Genomic DNA, 15,560 nt, shown 5'->3' on the forward strand with positions numbered 1-15,560 from the left:
AAATAGACCCAATCTCTGCACAAGGATAATACAATCTATCATCATCCCTCTTCCCCTGGGAAAAGTGACTGGAACAAGTAGATTTTGCGTTTGCTTTGATTTACTTTTTAAAGAATTGGTACATATACACACACTGGTTTATGTGTGTGTTTGTGTGTATTTTAGACCAAGCTTTAGGAGGAAGAAAGGAAACAACCTGTGAATTTTCTTACCACGTTTAGGAAGGGCATTCCTGTCATTCCCTATTGCTAACAAGGCAACAGGGCTCTCTTCCTACCTGTGGGTATACCACTTGCAGTCATGTGCTGTTCCTTGTATAACCATTCACTTGTGTACGCTCTTGCCATCTGCAAAAATCAGGCTGTTCCAAAAAAAGTTTAGCAGTTGCAAGCAACTTGGAATGAAATTTCAGCTGCAAGTTGAATCATGGCCAGTGATGAACATCAAAGTAAAGGAGACAGGAGAGCAGTGCAAAAAAAAAAAAAAAAAAAGTTAGGCCAATTATTCTACTATATATTGCTGGCCAATACAAGGCCAGCAAGACATCATCAAACTGAACAAGCAGATTTTTCAGTGGTTTAGACCGAGCTCATCCAGGAAGAGCTAGTGAATCATTGTAAATTTAAGCACAAAACTTCATAAGTGATATTATTTTTCTTAGGAAACTATTTCTGAAAACTAAAGCAACATTCTAAGATCTCTAATTTAGGAACTAAATTGTCCTTTCATCCTCAGTTTGGCTTCTATCTGTGTCATAATTTATGTTTATAGGTAATTTTATTTCTATTGCAGATATATCCCATCTAGCTTACCATTAAGCATTCAAGAAATCGACAGTCATATTGGAAAGTTTAGTTTTCGTACAAGAGATGCTGTTATGCAGGTGAATGATTTAATTTGCAGAAAAAGTGAAGAATATGTATTATTATTTATTTGCAGGGGTGTGTAAGGGCCTCAACCATATGTTTGCTAGACAATACAGACTTTTCTACACTTTGAGTGATAGTATAATTTAGTGTACTGTTTTGTAATTAACTTCATAAGGTTGCACTGAAAATGTGGTTGTTCAGATTGTGGCCTAATTCTGACATCCTTACTGGGATGAAACTCGTTAAGTCAGCAAGATTTTGTCTGAGGAACTTTATTAAATAGAGCAGGATGCATACATGTGGCTGTGTGCACGCATAGTAATAACACTGTAGAGAGTTCTGTAAAGGAAGAAATTGTTTTGGTCTTCAATTGGTCTTCAGTGCCATTTTGCATTCTAAGTCCTTTCCTCTATTGTATGAGTGTATAAAAGCAGTATTGCACAGTGCCAAGCCGTGGAGGTTTCTTCTTTAAAGCTGTTCTCAAAGTCTCCTTCTTGCCATCAACTCACTCATGACCTGTACTCTACAGCAGAGTGGCATGTAGTTAAAAATTCGTCAAGGAAAAACAAATGTATTTTATTTGGTATCTACTCAGTTCCCAGCCTGTTTGCACTTTGCTGCATGCTCTGGTAACATCATGCTCTGCAGAGTAGAGCTGAGAATAAAGCCCACTAAATACAAATGAACTAAATGTTTTCTTGATCTCTACATTTACTCATGTTTCGATGATAACATCTATAAATGTAGCAGAATGCTCCCTTGCCCTTTCTTTCACTAAATTAAGATGCTGAAGCAGTATAAGACAAAGAGTGATATCTGTAACGCAAACCACCTTCAAAACTGCCAAGGCAATGCCTAGTAAATGGCTAATGCATAAAATGCCTAATGCTTCGTTGTTTTCACTCTCCTTAGCTCTTGTGTCCATCTGGAATAAAGAACATGCAACTTATCCTTGCCTGCCAGGTCATTCAGAAAAATGCTCTTTTGGCAGCTGTTCAGCAAGCCTCATTTTGTTACCTGGTCCAGCCTGCCCATACCCTGGACATAAAGGTTAGCATCACCTTCCTCCTCACATTGCACCAGTAATGGGTTTTGTCAGACTTAGCCCAAAGAGGGCATCTGTTAATTCTGCTTGTAATCGATTGGATGTTGGTCTTGTGCAACACTTGGAACAGCATCACTGATGACTGCAGGAACTGCAGGGATTGTGTATTAGCATATGACATAAAAATAAATAGTGTCACATCAGTGATTTATTTAAAGTTTATTAGTTGGGTGAGTGATGAGGCATAGCTAAAAATATACCTCAAGGTAGGGCTGAAAGAGATTGGAGATGAATTGGATTCAAAAGGCACTGATGAAATCTTATAGCCTGTAGTATGCAGGAAGGCTAGCAATCACAACCTGACCTTGAAATATGTACTCTTCTGGGATGGCGATACCATCAGCTCCTGCCGCTTTAATTTCTTCTGTCTTCTGAGAACAGAAATATGGTCAACACTCTTTCCTATGGGAAATATTCATGCCAGTGGGAGCTGAGCAGGTCAAGCAAAATGGCTAGGGATTGAACTCTTGGTGCCTTTTCCATGGGGAAGGAGGGATCCCCAATTTAGCTGCATGCTGAATTTGCAACATTATACCCTTGAGATCTCTGTTCTTTTGTCAAATGAATTTAAAATTAGGCAGATCGTTCAAAAGTTGTTAGAGATGGTTTGAACCAGATAAGAGAAAAAGGCTAAAATATTTCTTAAGTGACATCAGTTTCTTACTAAGTTTAAAAAGGACAAATACACTTCATCATGGCTCCCAGTTGTCTCATTTTAGGTTATTCAGAGCAGTGTGGGGAGGGGAGGGAAAGATATCCTCTGCTGCTGTGACTTGCAAGCTCCTGAGCATGAATTGCCATTCCTAGAGCAAAACATAGTATATAGTTTCTATATACTTCCTTTCCTTACATGTAAGGGAGCTGCTAGGGCCAACACTCACCCCAAAGATTGTAAACTTCATCAGAACAAACCTCTTTCACAGCTGCATGGCTTGTATCCTGCCCTAACATAAAGCAGGACAGTGATTTGGCACCACCATGCAGCTGAAGTCCATCAGCCCAAGCAAACTGATGTCCTGATGGCTGGCCAGAAATCTGCTCAGCATGGTGCTGGCAGAACTACCTGTGTGCTGCTGACCAGGAACCCTTCACACCATGGACTGATCTAATGGAAAATTGGGCAGCACCCAGGCCATGTTCCTGGGACAGCTGGCTGTGTGAGCCCTGGCTCCCAGGGCTCACTGGACCAGCAAGTACCAGAGAGGCCAGGGTTTCATTTGTCCCTGGTTTCCTTTCCCTTTCTATGACAAGTCTGAGACTTCCTGGCTAATTTCTAGCCAAATCCTGTGGCACTGAAATCCTCTGCAGAAATGAACAGTTCCAACCTTGGTTTCTTTCCCAAATCATTCTTCTGTACTGCCATACAAACTGCTGGCGTTGTGTGTCTCTGCTGATAACTATGAGTAGTCTTACTCTGGCAACAGCTCATCATCCCCCGAGGTGAAAAGGATTGATCTTCCAAGCATTTGGAGCATTTTTCCTGTCTAAATGGTGAATGACTTATTTTCTATAGGATGCAATTTTTGTTTTCAGATGTCTCCTCTCCTCTGTAAATCACTTAACAGCTGCCTCATCCATTCTGGATCAGTCTTTGCTGATTTACAGTCAATGGCTATTAGCTAGGCAATCAAACTCACACAGAACAATTAATATGACCAACAGAGGCAATGATAAGGAGCTCATGCATCTGTTATGCCAGATTAACAAGTAAAACTGGAAAAAAAATCTTATATACCCTCCTTGAATAGGAAAGAGAGATCGCTGGATATATTATCAAGATATCACAGGCTGTCTGCAGTGAGGGACCCCCGAGTGCTGTGGGTGGTATGTGTCCTTTGGCCATGCTCAGAAAGAGGTCAAGGCCCCTGGCATATCCTAGGGTCCACATGAAACACCTCCCTCACCTAGATGGTTGAGAGCCAAGACCTGCAGGCTGTGCCATGAAAGGCACAGACTTAACCAGCCCAGTGGGCCTTCCATAAGCCTTCACTCAGACCAGCCTGTTCAATACTGGTTTCATAGTCTAAAGACGTTCGGAACAGCAAATTTCCATATATTTATAACTTCCATGTCAAACATATGGAGGCTTTTCCATGCTGACATTTTTATAGGCAGAGATATTTCTCAAGAATGATGTCCTCTTGTCAGAAATGACACTGCTCATGTCTGCCCATTCACTTCTAAGGCAGTTACAGACCGCATTTTTATAATACAAGTTGTATATTCCCTGTGCTCAGCCAAAGCAGGAAGAATTATCCTCTGGGTGAAAGGTCCATTTTCTACTACAACAGAGCAGAGGTGTTCTTGGGCAGACCCATATGAAGGCTGGCACTAAACCATGTCAGGCTTGTACTTAGAAGAAGGAACTCAGTAAACTCTCAAAACATGGCTTTTTTTTTTTTTTTTCCCCATTTTGGTCTCTCCCTTTCCCAATCTATTCAAAAGACAATAGTTCTCCTTGACTTGCAAGGGAATTGGTGTCCTTCCTAGCTCACCTGCAACTAATAGGGAAAACGAAAGAAAGCTGGACCACAAAGTGCCTGTGCCACTTTTGAAATAAGACTTTAAGAACTTAGAAAACTACCACTCATTCCTTCTTGAAAATTAGGATTATTTTTTTTTTGCATAAATATGCAGAATTTTCTGAGTTTCCATCATACCAGGATCCACTGGGGCTGTTCATAGGGAGGCAAAATCATTTTCCAGACAAGTGGTCTGGATATGCAATTATTTGTACATAGTTGAAAAAGTGAATATTTGGGAATATTTGTATTTTATTTGTAGCTGATTGAATGTCGAGAATGTCTGATTTATAAATTGGGTGCTGCCTCTGACTCCACTGCTTCTACAGTTTCATTATGCCTTTGCTCAGTGAGAAATGATTTTTTTCTGTGACTTTCAGTGATCCCAGTGAATTATTATATCATAAAGTTAGGGTAAGTGAGAGCACACAGAATTGCAAATCTGCATTGATTTAGTAGGAAGAGCTGCCATTCTTTATGAGAGCAAGCACAGAATTGATATTCGTGACATTTTAGGGAGGAAATGTAAGTCTAACAAGTCAGAGGAGTTCAGCAAGTGGAAGAAATTCAGTGTCTGGAAGCCAAGCAGAGGATCAGCTGCTGCCAGCAACCACACCGGACACATCATTTTCTGGGCGTTCTTCAGGTTTACACCGTGCCTTTCACAGGTATTTGGTAGGGGTTGGTCTGATGTACATGTGAATCCTGAGCACACGCTGCTTTACATTCTCCCAGACCTCTGTAGTGACAAAACATATGATGTGCTCCCAATTGCAAGGCCATGGTCACAGACTCCCCGCTTCTTGGTGTGACTCTGTCGGAGCATTGTGGTCCTTTAGCCATACCCCATCAATGGAATTCAAGCTTCACGTCAAATCCTGTGGAGATAACCTCTTATTTAAAGGAGGAAAATCCAGATATCTCATAGGGTTTTCTGAACATCAGTGTCCTTGCACTTGACAACTTCACAAAATTGTGAGAAATAGTAAGTGGGACAGAATACAGCCATTCAATACAATGCCACTTCTGCAGAGCAGAGGTTTGCCTCTGCACTCATATGCCGACATACTCATTCCTTGGCCAGATTTCGTGGCTTTTCCATGAGGTAGTGTGTACTAGTAAGGTATTGACAAGACACAGTTTATATAATTTTTAATGTTATTCAGTGCTGATCATCTGGAAGTTGAGCACTGAAAACTGTGTTGATTGAATGTTTGGTTTGAAGGTACAAATAAAAGGGTATTCAACATTTTCATCTTAGCCCAGGCAGCCTCACATTTCCTGATGCTACCATGCCAGTATAAGGAGATGCATTATTTTTAGTTAGCTGCTATTTCTTTTACCATTTATCTTACTTGCAATGAAATTAAAAATAAGAAGAATGGGAGACTGGCCTCAGGGCTCATCTCGTCACTGGTAGCTGATCCACAAAATTGTGTGCATTTATATCTATTATATACAAGGAACCAGCAAACTGGATATAGTTGGAGAAGTTGTGTCTAATCTAGAGAAATTATTTGAGGAGTTCAGATGACAGTTATCAACTGACCTTTTGAGAGGGGATTCCTCTCAACTTGCATGCTTTTTTTTTCCCTTGTCAGGCCTCCCGAAGCTTTTGTTTCCATTCAACTGGAGAAACTGGGGCCCCGAGATATGATGCTGAACACTTTCATCCAAAAGAAAGAAATGCTGGGCAGCAGAATGCAAAACCCTGTAAGTACATCAGGACGCTTAGCCTCTTTGAGAAGGATTGCTGATTTTTGGCACATAGGCAAAGCGGTAGTGTAGAGTTCACATTACACTTTGTGGTTGCTTTAGTGAGAAAGGTATTTTGTTAGGACACCCTTCTGATACGCAGAGCACCCTGTTGCCATGACCTCCCCCATCGTGCACTGCCTGTGTGGTCTTGGAAATGATGCTGGGACTCCGTGGACTTCAATTTCTTCATCTGTGAAGGGACTTCAGAGGTCAGCAACTTTCTTGCAGGTGGTCAAGTACTCATGGGCTGCCCACGCACCCACAAGAGCAATGCCCGATGGCAGGTGTGGAAGACCTGGAGGAGGTGAGGAAGGTTGGATGTGCTTAGGGTGTGCAGGTCAGACTCAGGGCTGCAGATGGTGGCCCAGCTCCATAGCAGCAGTAGCGGGTGACTTGAGGGTCCTTGGTGAGTGGCTTTGAGGATGTGCTATATGGAACTGAAGGGGAGAGTCCAAAAGTGAAAAGCTCGGTTTGGTTGTAGAGGAGGAAATGGCAGATTTCTTATGTTTAAAAAATGCCTCACTTTCACCTCAGGGATAGGCAGTCCCCCACTTAGGGAAGGTTGAAGGTACCCAAAGGAACCTTCTTCCACTGTACTGTTCCCTCCCCCAAGCTCTCCCATGGGCATGGCTACAGGGCTCATGACAGAGGCACATGGAAAGGAACAGCAATCTGCAGACACATGGCTCGCTGAAGGTGTGAACACTAATGGGCATTGCTCCCAGATGATTTTCAAAATAGGTAAGAAGGTAAATTCTGACTATAGTAAGGAGGTAAATTCTGGCTATAATTATACTATTGGATGCAGAACTGTTCCGGGCTTTTATGTATGAAGCACCCAACAGTAGTTCTAGCTAACAGCAGGCACTACATGAGGAAGGCTCCTTTCATAAATATTTCTAGCATTTTTTCCCCCTTTGGTTTTGTTTGTTTTAGAGTCATAGAAAATTGTAAAAGTACCATGATAGGCATCCTATTTGCCTTTTGCAAATTTCCTCTTTATCCAGTGTCAAGATAAAGGTGAAAACATGGATCCTGAATTAAACCGTTTGTGATTCCATATCTGTTGCTGGAAACATAGCAGGTTAGGTGTGGTCTTTAAGAACTTACCAGGTAGTAACAACCAAAATCCCTCTATACAAACTCTTAATGGTTATTTCGTTTTTGAAAATCGTCAACATAAGTTATTTAGTTTAGTGTAGTCATAAGCTTCTTGCCAGCCGAGTAGGCTAGATGTGTATGTGAGAAAATAGCTGCTAGTTGCAAGCTCTTTTGGGAAATGTGAAAGAATTTTTGGACAAAATTATGTGAACCTGACTTGAATAAAATAATTCTGGATTTATTTACAAGACTGCCTTAACTGCTGGATCTGTCATACTCGTTGAAATTTCTTGATGTTTATCATCCTTACAGTTTGAAATTACATTTTTGAGATATTTCTAATGCTGTGCATAACCTGATTTTATAAAATTAAAATAATAGAAAATTACATTTGTTAGCTTTGTTAGACATGTAAGTCCTACATGAAAATATTTTCTCATAATAGGATGAAGTTCTGGAACTCAAAAGAGACATTATCGCTGAATATTGTCTTAAGTAAGTATATCTGATATAGATATTTACTGTATGTCTACTATGTTTAATACATTTCTAGTATAGATATGTTCATACAAACACAATGTGTTTAAAACATAACTCTTATTTTGAAGGTATCTGTTTTATGGGGACAATATGAACTTATGAACTTTCTATGCAGAATGTTATGAATACACCTGTAAGCTATTTTGCAAACGGAGGAAAAGAAAAGCACTTAGTGGTTTAGTGGGATAACACTACAAGCATTACAAACCATGTTCTTGGATGACTAGGAAAAAATGCCACTTAGTTTCTTTATGAGGTGAAAGGATTGATGATAGAATAGTAAGTAGAATGCAGAAATACCAAGTAAATACATCAATATGGAAGGGAAATTGTAGTGGAAATAATCTGCAGTTGATCAGAGAATGAACTGGTGGTGACGTACTGTCCTATAACTTAGATCTAGTTTGTACAACAACTTGTGAGAAATTCGGGTTTCAAACAGAGTTGGACTTAATTTTATTTACTTTTTTAAATCCTGTGTTCATATGTCAATTTTCACTATTTTGTAGTTTTTATCCCCAGCTGAGTTTATGATTCTGGGATTTTCATCTTGCACACAATAGCATTGAGCACACCAGCCAATAAACGAGGAAAAGGGGTATTTCTGGTCTATTTTTCACTGAGAAATGGACCATACTTGATAAACACCACTAGACTAGTTTGTACATTACTTTTCTATTGGAGTGCGCTGCCTGTTATGAGCCACTAAAGAATTATATGTTCCAGTTCCACTTTGCCAAAAGACTGGGCAAGAAACTGGAATGTGGCCATCCATGTCTGTTTTCCTCATATGCCAAGGTATGCAGAGGTGTGTCTGAGGAGCCCTGGAACAAGCTGCAAAAAGGGCAGCTGTTTCAGTATGTTTTGCAAATGAGGTAGATTCTTAGATTTGTAAGAAACATCTATTCCACTGTGTAGCTGTACAACCTGAGAATTTCTGCAGCTTACCTTTCGGTTTCACAGAGAAATGTAGACCAAGGTGGATATTTTGGTTCCTCTTTGCATAGCTTTGTGTCATGCAGCAGATGCAGACTTCCTCCAGCTCAGGTGCAGCTTATCCAGTATGTAGGTAAAGCCACACCAATCAGTCTGCAGGTTGCAGCCAGGGTTTGGAGTTTCAGTGCAGCTGACTGATTATGAAATCTGACTCAGGGTCACACCATCTAATTCCCAGTTCTGCAATTAACTCATCATGTCACTTAGCTCCTTCCTGCTTCAGCTTCCTTATAGTCCTGTAAGCACCAACAGCTACCACAAAGTAGTTGCTGTATTCATTTGTGGATATATCTAAAACATTATGAAGACATCTGTCTGATGACAAGCATTACATGTAAAATTTCCCTTGGTTTGTAAATGCCACTTTGTGATTTTAATTCCTCTAGTTGTCTCAGTATGGAAGAATCATAGCCTGTAATTTTTGCCATAGAAGATGCCAAAGATGTCCATGCAGAAATAAATTAGGCTCAACAAAGGTAGAACTTACCTGGGCAGGTGATGTCCTGCACAATATATAACTATATATCACACTTTTTTAGGCTGAATGAGCGTGTGTCCCAGCATGCCCTGAGAGGACAGCTCATTGCATACTACAATAGCCTAAGAAGCCTCTTAGATGATTTTCCTGTCATCAGAGACAAGTACTTTATAATTGGACTCTCTCAAGGAAAAAAAGAGGAGAAAGACTTAAAGGAAAGCCTTGTAGCTGATCCCAGGTTTGTATCATCTTTGAAAATGTGTTCCTGGGGGCCAGAGTTCTCATCCAGTGCATATTGCTAAGTAGAGGTGAATTAATACATGTTTGTAAGGGAAGTGATAGCCTAAAGGTGCCCTGAGCAGTGTGTTTGGCCAATTTTCATTTAGTTTTGATGGATGGAGAATGTGCACAGTGACTCTCCTGCAAGAGCTGGCATACAAAGAAGTAAAACCTCAGAAATGTGCTTGCTTCTAGTCCCAACACTGTATGTAATGGGAAAATAAGTGGATGATTGCATTCTCCGGATGAAAATCCTCTGCTTCAGTGATGAAGTCTATCTAGTGAGGTTGTTATACCCTTTAAATTTTCTTTATTTAAGATGGAACTGAAACCTGTTAACAAGTCAGTCGTAGACATGAGACTTGTCAGAAGTTAGGGAGAGGAAGAGCACACGACAGACTAGGGGATGACCCTAAATCATCTTCTCCTTTCAGAAGGGAGGTCTGTTTGGCAATGTCACAAGGATCTCCTTCCTCAAAACTTAGGCAAGCCCTTATGCTGACAGTCTGTAAGTCTCTGGGCTGCCCAAGTTAGCACCAGCAGGCAGATGGTTTCGGATGTGAAAGTAGTCACCCAGCACACTGGTTCTGCTATTGTTCATCTTTTCCCCTGGCAATTGAGAGGCTCAGCAGCAAACACAGAAAAAAGTGTTTGTTAATGTTCAAGCAAGAAGTTTAGTTCTGATAGTAAAGCTTGGGAATGTGGTTACAAGCCAAACAAGTCATAAAATATAGTTCAACAGATACTTGACAAGGAGATTGTTAACCCCTCCCTATTGTTCAACTCCATGTCAGTCATAGGCTTGTGGATGTATACTGGTCTTGGTTTCTAGTTGCCAGGGACCAGCCCCATCACAAGCCTGAGGTGCAGGCCATTTTCTTCATTTATCTACCTGCCTTCATTGGGTGTTGTCTAAGGCATTGCCTTTTGTACTCCTGTCTCAGATGCCCTCAGAAGCTTTTGAGCTCGACAGTATTTTGCATACAATCATAAAAAGTTGTACACAGGCCATTTGTAACACATTTAATCTTAGCTTTAGAAAGAACCTTCTCTGACTACAGCAACATAAACTGTTTTAATAGACTTAGTTTCAAGCTCAGGCTACCCCCAACCCCAGGTGCTTTCAGTCAGGGGTTTTGTGATCACAGAGTTTCCACTTTCTTTGTTGAATTCATTTGATAGTTAGGACCAAGAGTGGTTACTTGTCATAGCAGCTGTTTTGTTTGCTAATGTGGTTTATTAGCAAGGACTAAATCAGACGAGTTATTTGCTCAGAGGAGCTGAGTTTGACTGCAGAACCTATACATCTGTAGTTTGTGCTATGCAACACCTGCTGCTCTTAGCATCTTAGCACTGCCTGCTACTCTTGGAACATCTAGCAAAGAAGAAAGCCATGGTGAGTTTCAGGAGTGTATGAATATCCCACTCTGGTGGGATATTCAACATACAGATCAGCAAGTGCTAGGTTTGCGTACCCTAGTTAGATAGTTGTTTGGTGCCTCTTGGTCTGCTAATTTTCCAACAGCAAGGAAATGTTTCAATGCCCTGGAATACTTTACAGGATTATACTACTACAATTCTTCAAAAATGTTAATATAAGTATTTTAACTTACAACACAAGGAAAATATAAAACCTTACTTAGCGGAGGTAGTCAAAGTGGAAGTACCTAGAAAGCAGCTGGTATGGGTACCTCTGCAATCCACCCTTTGCCCCTATTCAGACCTGTCCCTGCCCGGGGTGTCACACAAATGGGCATTCATGCTATAAAGTCACCTTGGAGAGCTGCAGAAAGCTGTAGGAAAGCCTTTAATTAAAAATGTCTCCTGCCCTCTCAGCCCCTCTGTGCTTTTTTCATCCCTGTCTTATCAGTCATTACCAGTTAATGTTTCATTTTCTGTTGCTGTTTAACAGGAGCTAAGAAACACCTTGTAGACAGGAACTGTCAATTAGTTATGATGAAAGCACAAATTTAGCTTCCATCTTGCCTGCATTTAGAAGGTTATAGCAAGACATTAATTCAATTGCTTTCTTATCTTCTGAAGTAATCTCGTTGCCTGCATTTGTGGCTGCCAGGCGCTTGGAGCAGGTCTTGTGTTGCCCATCCCTCCTGCTGAGAAGGACCAGCAGATAGGTGAAAGAAACATGGATGCGGTGGAGGGGGAAGATGGCTAGGTGTGGTGGTGGAGAAAGATTGGTGAGGAGCAAAGAGGGAGAAAAAAAAAACAACAAAGAACATAGAATAAAGAAAAAAACGGGAAGGAGAGATTCTGGGGGAAGAGCAGAAGAAATGAGAATGGGAATAATTATAATAAAAAGCTTTTTTCACATATATATTTTTCTGAAAGTCTGAAGTTTATTAACATCAGTGAAAATGTTCCAGAATAGCCCACCTAATTGGAGATGCCCGTATCTGATGAGGGGCCCCTGATTATCAATCAGTGCTTTAAAGGATGGCTCATCTGACCTGTTTCAGATCCCTGCTATAGGATGAGATGAATTGTGTCCTAGAAGTGCCTCCTGTTCTCTCCAACAACTCATGAGAGCCTCAGGGGAGGTGCTCATAACGTATATACCTGCAGTTGGCCAGATGTATAGTGTGAAGCCCCTCTCCCTCCCAGTTTTGCCGTCTCCTGTCACAGAGCCCAGCTGCAGTGGGTCAAAGAGGGGGCTGTGGGCACCTGCCCTGTGCCCACTCTCAGTAGCTTACATAAACATGAGCAATACTCCTGAGAAAAAAGCAGGAGCGCTCAGGTAGGGGACAAGTCTTATCGTGTAGAAGGTATTGAAAGATTCCCTCAGCAACTGCTGTCTTAAAAGTAAACGTTAGAAAGAAGAAAGAGGGAAATGTAGGGCTGCGGTTTTTGTGTAGCGCAGGACCATCCTGTCCTTCCCTTCCCCCCGCTTGTTTCTTTGTTCCCAGATTTGGCATTAAAATCTGGGTCATAGCTCTTAGCTATACACTTTTAAAATGCCCTAGTATCTGTGTGACCAAATATAGCATACCTTTTGTTTTTGTTTTTTAGTTTAGTTTTTTTCCCATAATGTAGAAAATCTGCTTTATCCAGGATTAAACAATGTTTTAGCTGTTTCTTGGGAGATGGCACCACAAATCATTAAAGTTTTACTGGGGTAAGCAGCACCTGGGCTCACATGGATGCAATGCACTGTCCCTATTTTGTTTCTGGAGAAGGTAGGTGCCAGGGTGACACTCTGCTGGACTGCTTTGCAACCATGGGGCAGTGCTGACAGAGTGCTGCTGTGGGGCAGTGCTGTCAGAGTGCTGCCCGTGTTCCCTCAAGCCTGTAAAGACAGAGAGCATCTGGGCAGAGCACACGCTTCAGCCTCTGGAAGACGCGCTGGGCGCTGTGTTTGCTCTCTCTGTGCCGGTGTCATTTACGGACTGTGATGTCAAGCAGAGGAAACGGAGAGTTACAGCAAATGCTAATCTCACCCCGAAACGCGTCACTTGTGCAGTTTCCTTAGGCACAATTTGTGCTTATCATTCTTCTGCAAAAGTTAGTAAGGGACAGCTGGTTAAACAAACCCTGCCCAAATATAACTTCCGTGCTTACAACACAGAGCATTTAACCTTTCATTACTCCATCCCACCCAAACCAAAGGTCTATTTTTTGCATTCAGCATTGCTCTTTACAGACAAAGAAAAAGAAAAAAAGTCAAAAACCCTAAAAACCCTGAAAAACTTACTTCAGAAGGAGATGAACTTAATCTTCTGATTGAATTTATATCTCATCTCAGAATGTACTAACTGCATATTGTACTTCATGTATGTGAAGATGAGAAATGACATATTGTATATAAAAACAGGAAAATGAATTATTCATGTAATAAATGCATTTTAATATCTTCTGGGGAAAAAAAAAACAGAGAGAGAGAAAGGTTGGCTGCCTACTAGTAATTGCACATCATATTTTAAAATAATGATTTAGATTTTTAATGCCTGCCTTCTGCTTTGCCTTGCCTGTCTCCCATTCCATACAGAAAAACACATTCCTGCGGAACAGACTCTGAGTGCCTTAAGAAGATCAGCTCATGTCCCAGCTTTATATAAGCAGATGCATTGGTCACCATCTGGGGACTAACTTCTCTCTGACATGGTGGAAGGGGGACGGCACTGATAAATCAATGCCCGTTATCTTTGAGGTGGACAAAATTGGCAGATGATGCAAAACAACTCCACCCGGCTTCTTTGCTTCTTGCACTAAGGTGTAAGGGGACAATTCTTCAAAACTTGTGCCTGCTTCTCACTTGTGCTGAATGCCTTCAAGTCTCCTGGGATTTGTGAAGACCGGGGCTTCTCAGTGCCTTGGATGGGGCAGTCAGGACCTTATAAGAACAGGTGTTGAGCCCTCATCTTGGATGATAGTCCTTCTAGAGCATGTCGAGGAGCATCTCTGCGTGTCTGGTCTTTTGCCTGTTAGTTTTTAGTAACCAGTACTGTTTTGATATCACTAGGGCCAACAATGGCATTAGACATATTGAAGAGATGCTAGATTTTCTCACCACCCACTCAGCTACCACTTGGGATAGAAAACTCAGCAGCTCTGTAGCACCTGCATGCCAGTGTTCAGAAGATGATGTCTCAGGGCATTTATAGAGCAATGGATGGAGATGTATACCTTTGTCCCAAGGTGCTTCTACAATGGCAAGATCTGGGGGGAGTTGATACTGCAGGCTTGCAGCAGCACCCTTCTGCTTTGTATACCTTTCCTGTTTATATGGTACAGACGCAGTCATGGTGGCAAAATGGCATTTTGAGCATACATCTATGCAGGTGAACTAAATGGAGGATTTGTTTAAGTGTTCAAGAGGCATTTGGATAATGTCCTCATTAATATGCTTTAACTTCTGGTTGGCCTTGAAGTGGTCACGCAGTTGGACTAGATCATCTCTGAGCTATTCTATTCTGTTCTGTTCTGTTCTAGTAGGTGGCTGAGCTCAACTCAAAGGTGCTGCTGTAAAACTTTTCAACAAAACTATCTTAAGACTTGGTTGAAAATCAAATAAAAAGAAAATTTCTGTCAAACTCAGCAGGTTTTAAGGTCAAATTTTTACCTTATATTTTGCACACGAAAACTAAATAATGTTATGTCTAAAGCACACTTGCTCCAAATATTGGAGGCAATTCCAATATCCAAGTAACAGCTTTATAAAAAATAAAATATATCTTTCAGGGAAGTGACAGGTAGAAACAAGTCTCAGAATGTTAAACATCTCTCACTTCTTGCAATCACTCAGATCCTTCCATCCTCGACCGCACCATTTGCTGTCTTCAGATGGACTCACCTTCCTTAACCTGTGGTTCATCCCTCACCCTGCTGAAGTGCTGATTATGTTCAAGATGCTTCCAGAGAAGGTCAGTATTTGCTAATGCTAAAAGAGATTTTGTTCTAGGCTGTAGACATCTTTACATGCACATAACAATTTTGGTTGTTATTGGAGATGAGGAAATGTACATCAGTGTGTTTAATCTGGGTACAGCTAGGGTGTGCCGGTGATGAAGACAGTTGATGAAGAAACATAGAATCATAAAATATTCGAGCTGGAAGGGACCCACAAGGATCACTGATTCCAACTCCCAGGTCCCCAAAGAAGCACCCCCCCAAAACAAAAACAAAAACCAGACCACATGTCTGAGAGCGTTGTCCAAATGTTTCCTTAACTCTGTCAGGCTCAGTGCTGTGACCACTGCCCCAGGGAGCCTGTCCCAGTGCCCGACCACCCTCTGGGTGCAGAACCTTTCCCTAACCCCCAGCCTGACCCTCCCCTGTCCCAGCTCCATGCCGTTCCCTCGGGTCCTGTCGCTGTCCCCAGAGAGCAGAGCTCAGCGCCTGCCCCTCCGCTCCCCTCGTGAGGGAGCTGCAGGCCGCCATGAGGCCTCCCCTCAGCCTGC

The 15,560-nt window shown here is 41.6% G+C and overlaps 1 protein-coding gene across 3 annotated transcripts in view; it reads left to right on the forward strand.

Annotated features, from left to right (window-relative positions):
* Nucleotides 1–15,560, forward strand: part of LOC121067299 — an 89,974-nt gene that overhangs the window by 40,019 nt on the left and 34,395 nt on the right. For all 3 annotated transcript variants that reach the window (XM_040551601.1, XM_040551599.1, XM_040551600.1), the window contains exons 22-28: nt 793–883; nt 1,782–1,919; nt 5,013–5,164; nt 6,098–6,209; nt 7,801–7,850; nt 9,431–9,607; nt 14,906–15,023. In XM_040551601.1, coding sequence (XP_040407535.1) covers nt 793–883; nt 1,782–1,919; nt 5,013–5,164; nt 6,098–6,209; nt 7,801–7,850; nt 9,431–9,607; nt 14,906–15,023 — 838 coding nt within the window. The remainder of the gene's footprint in view (nt 1–792; nt 884–1,781; nt 1,920–5,012; nt 5,165–6,097; nt 6,210–7,800; nt 7,851–9,430; nt 9,608–14,905; nt 15,024–15,560) is intronic.

The sequence above is a fragment of the Cygnus olor genome, chromosome 3, assembly GCF_009769625.2.
Source record: "Cygnus olor isolate bCygOlo1 chromosome 3, bCygOlo1.pri.v2, whole genome shotgun sequence".
Taxonomy (NCBI): domain Eukaryota; kingdom Metazoa; phylum Chordata; class Aves; order Anseriformes; family Anatidae; genus Cygnus; species Cygnus olor.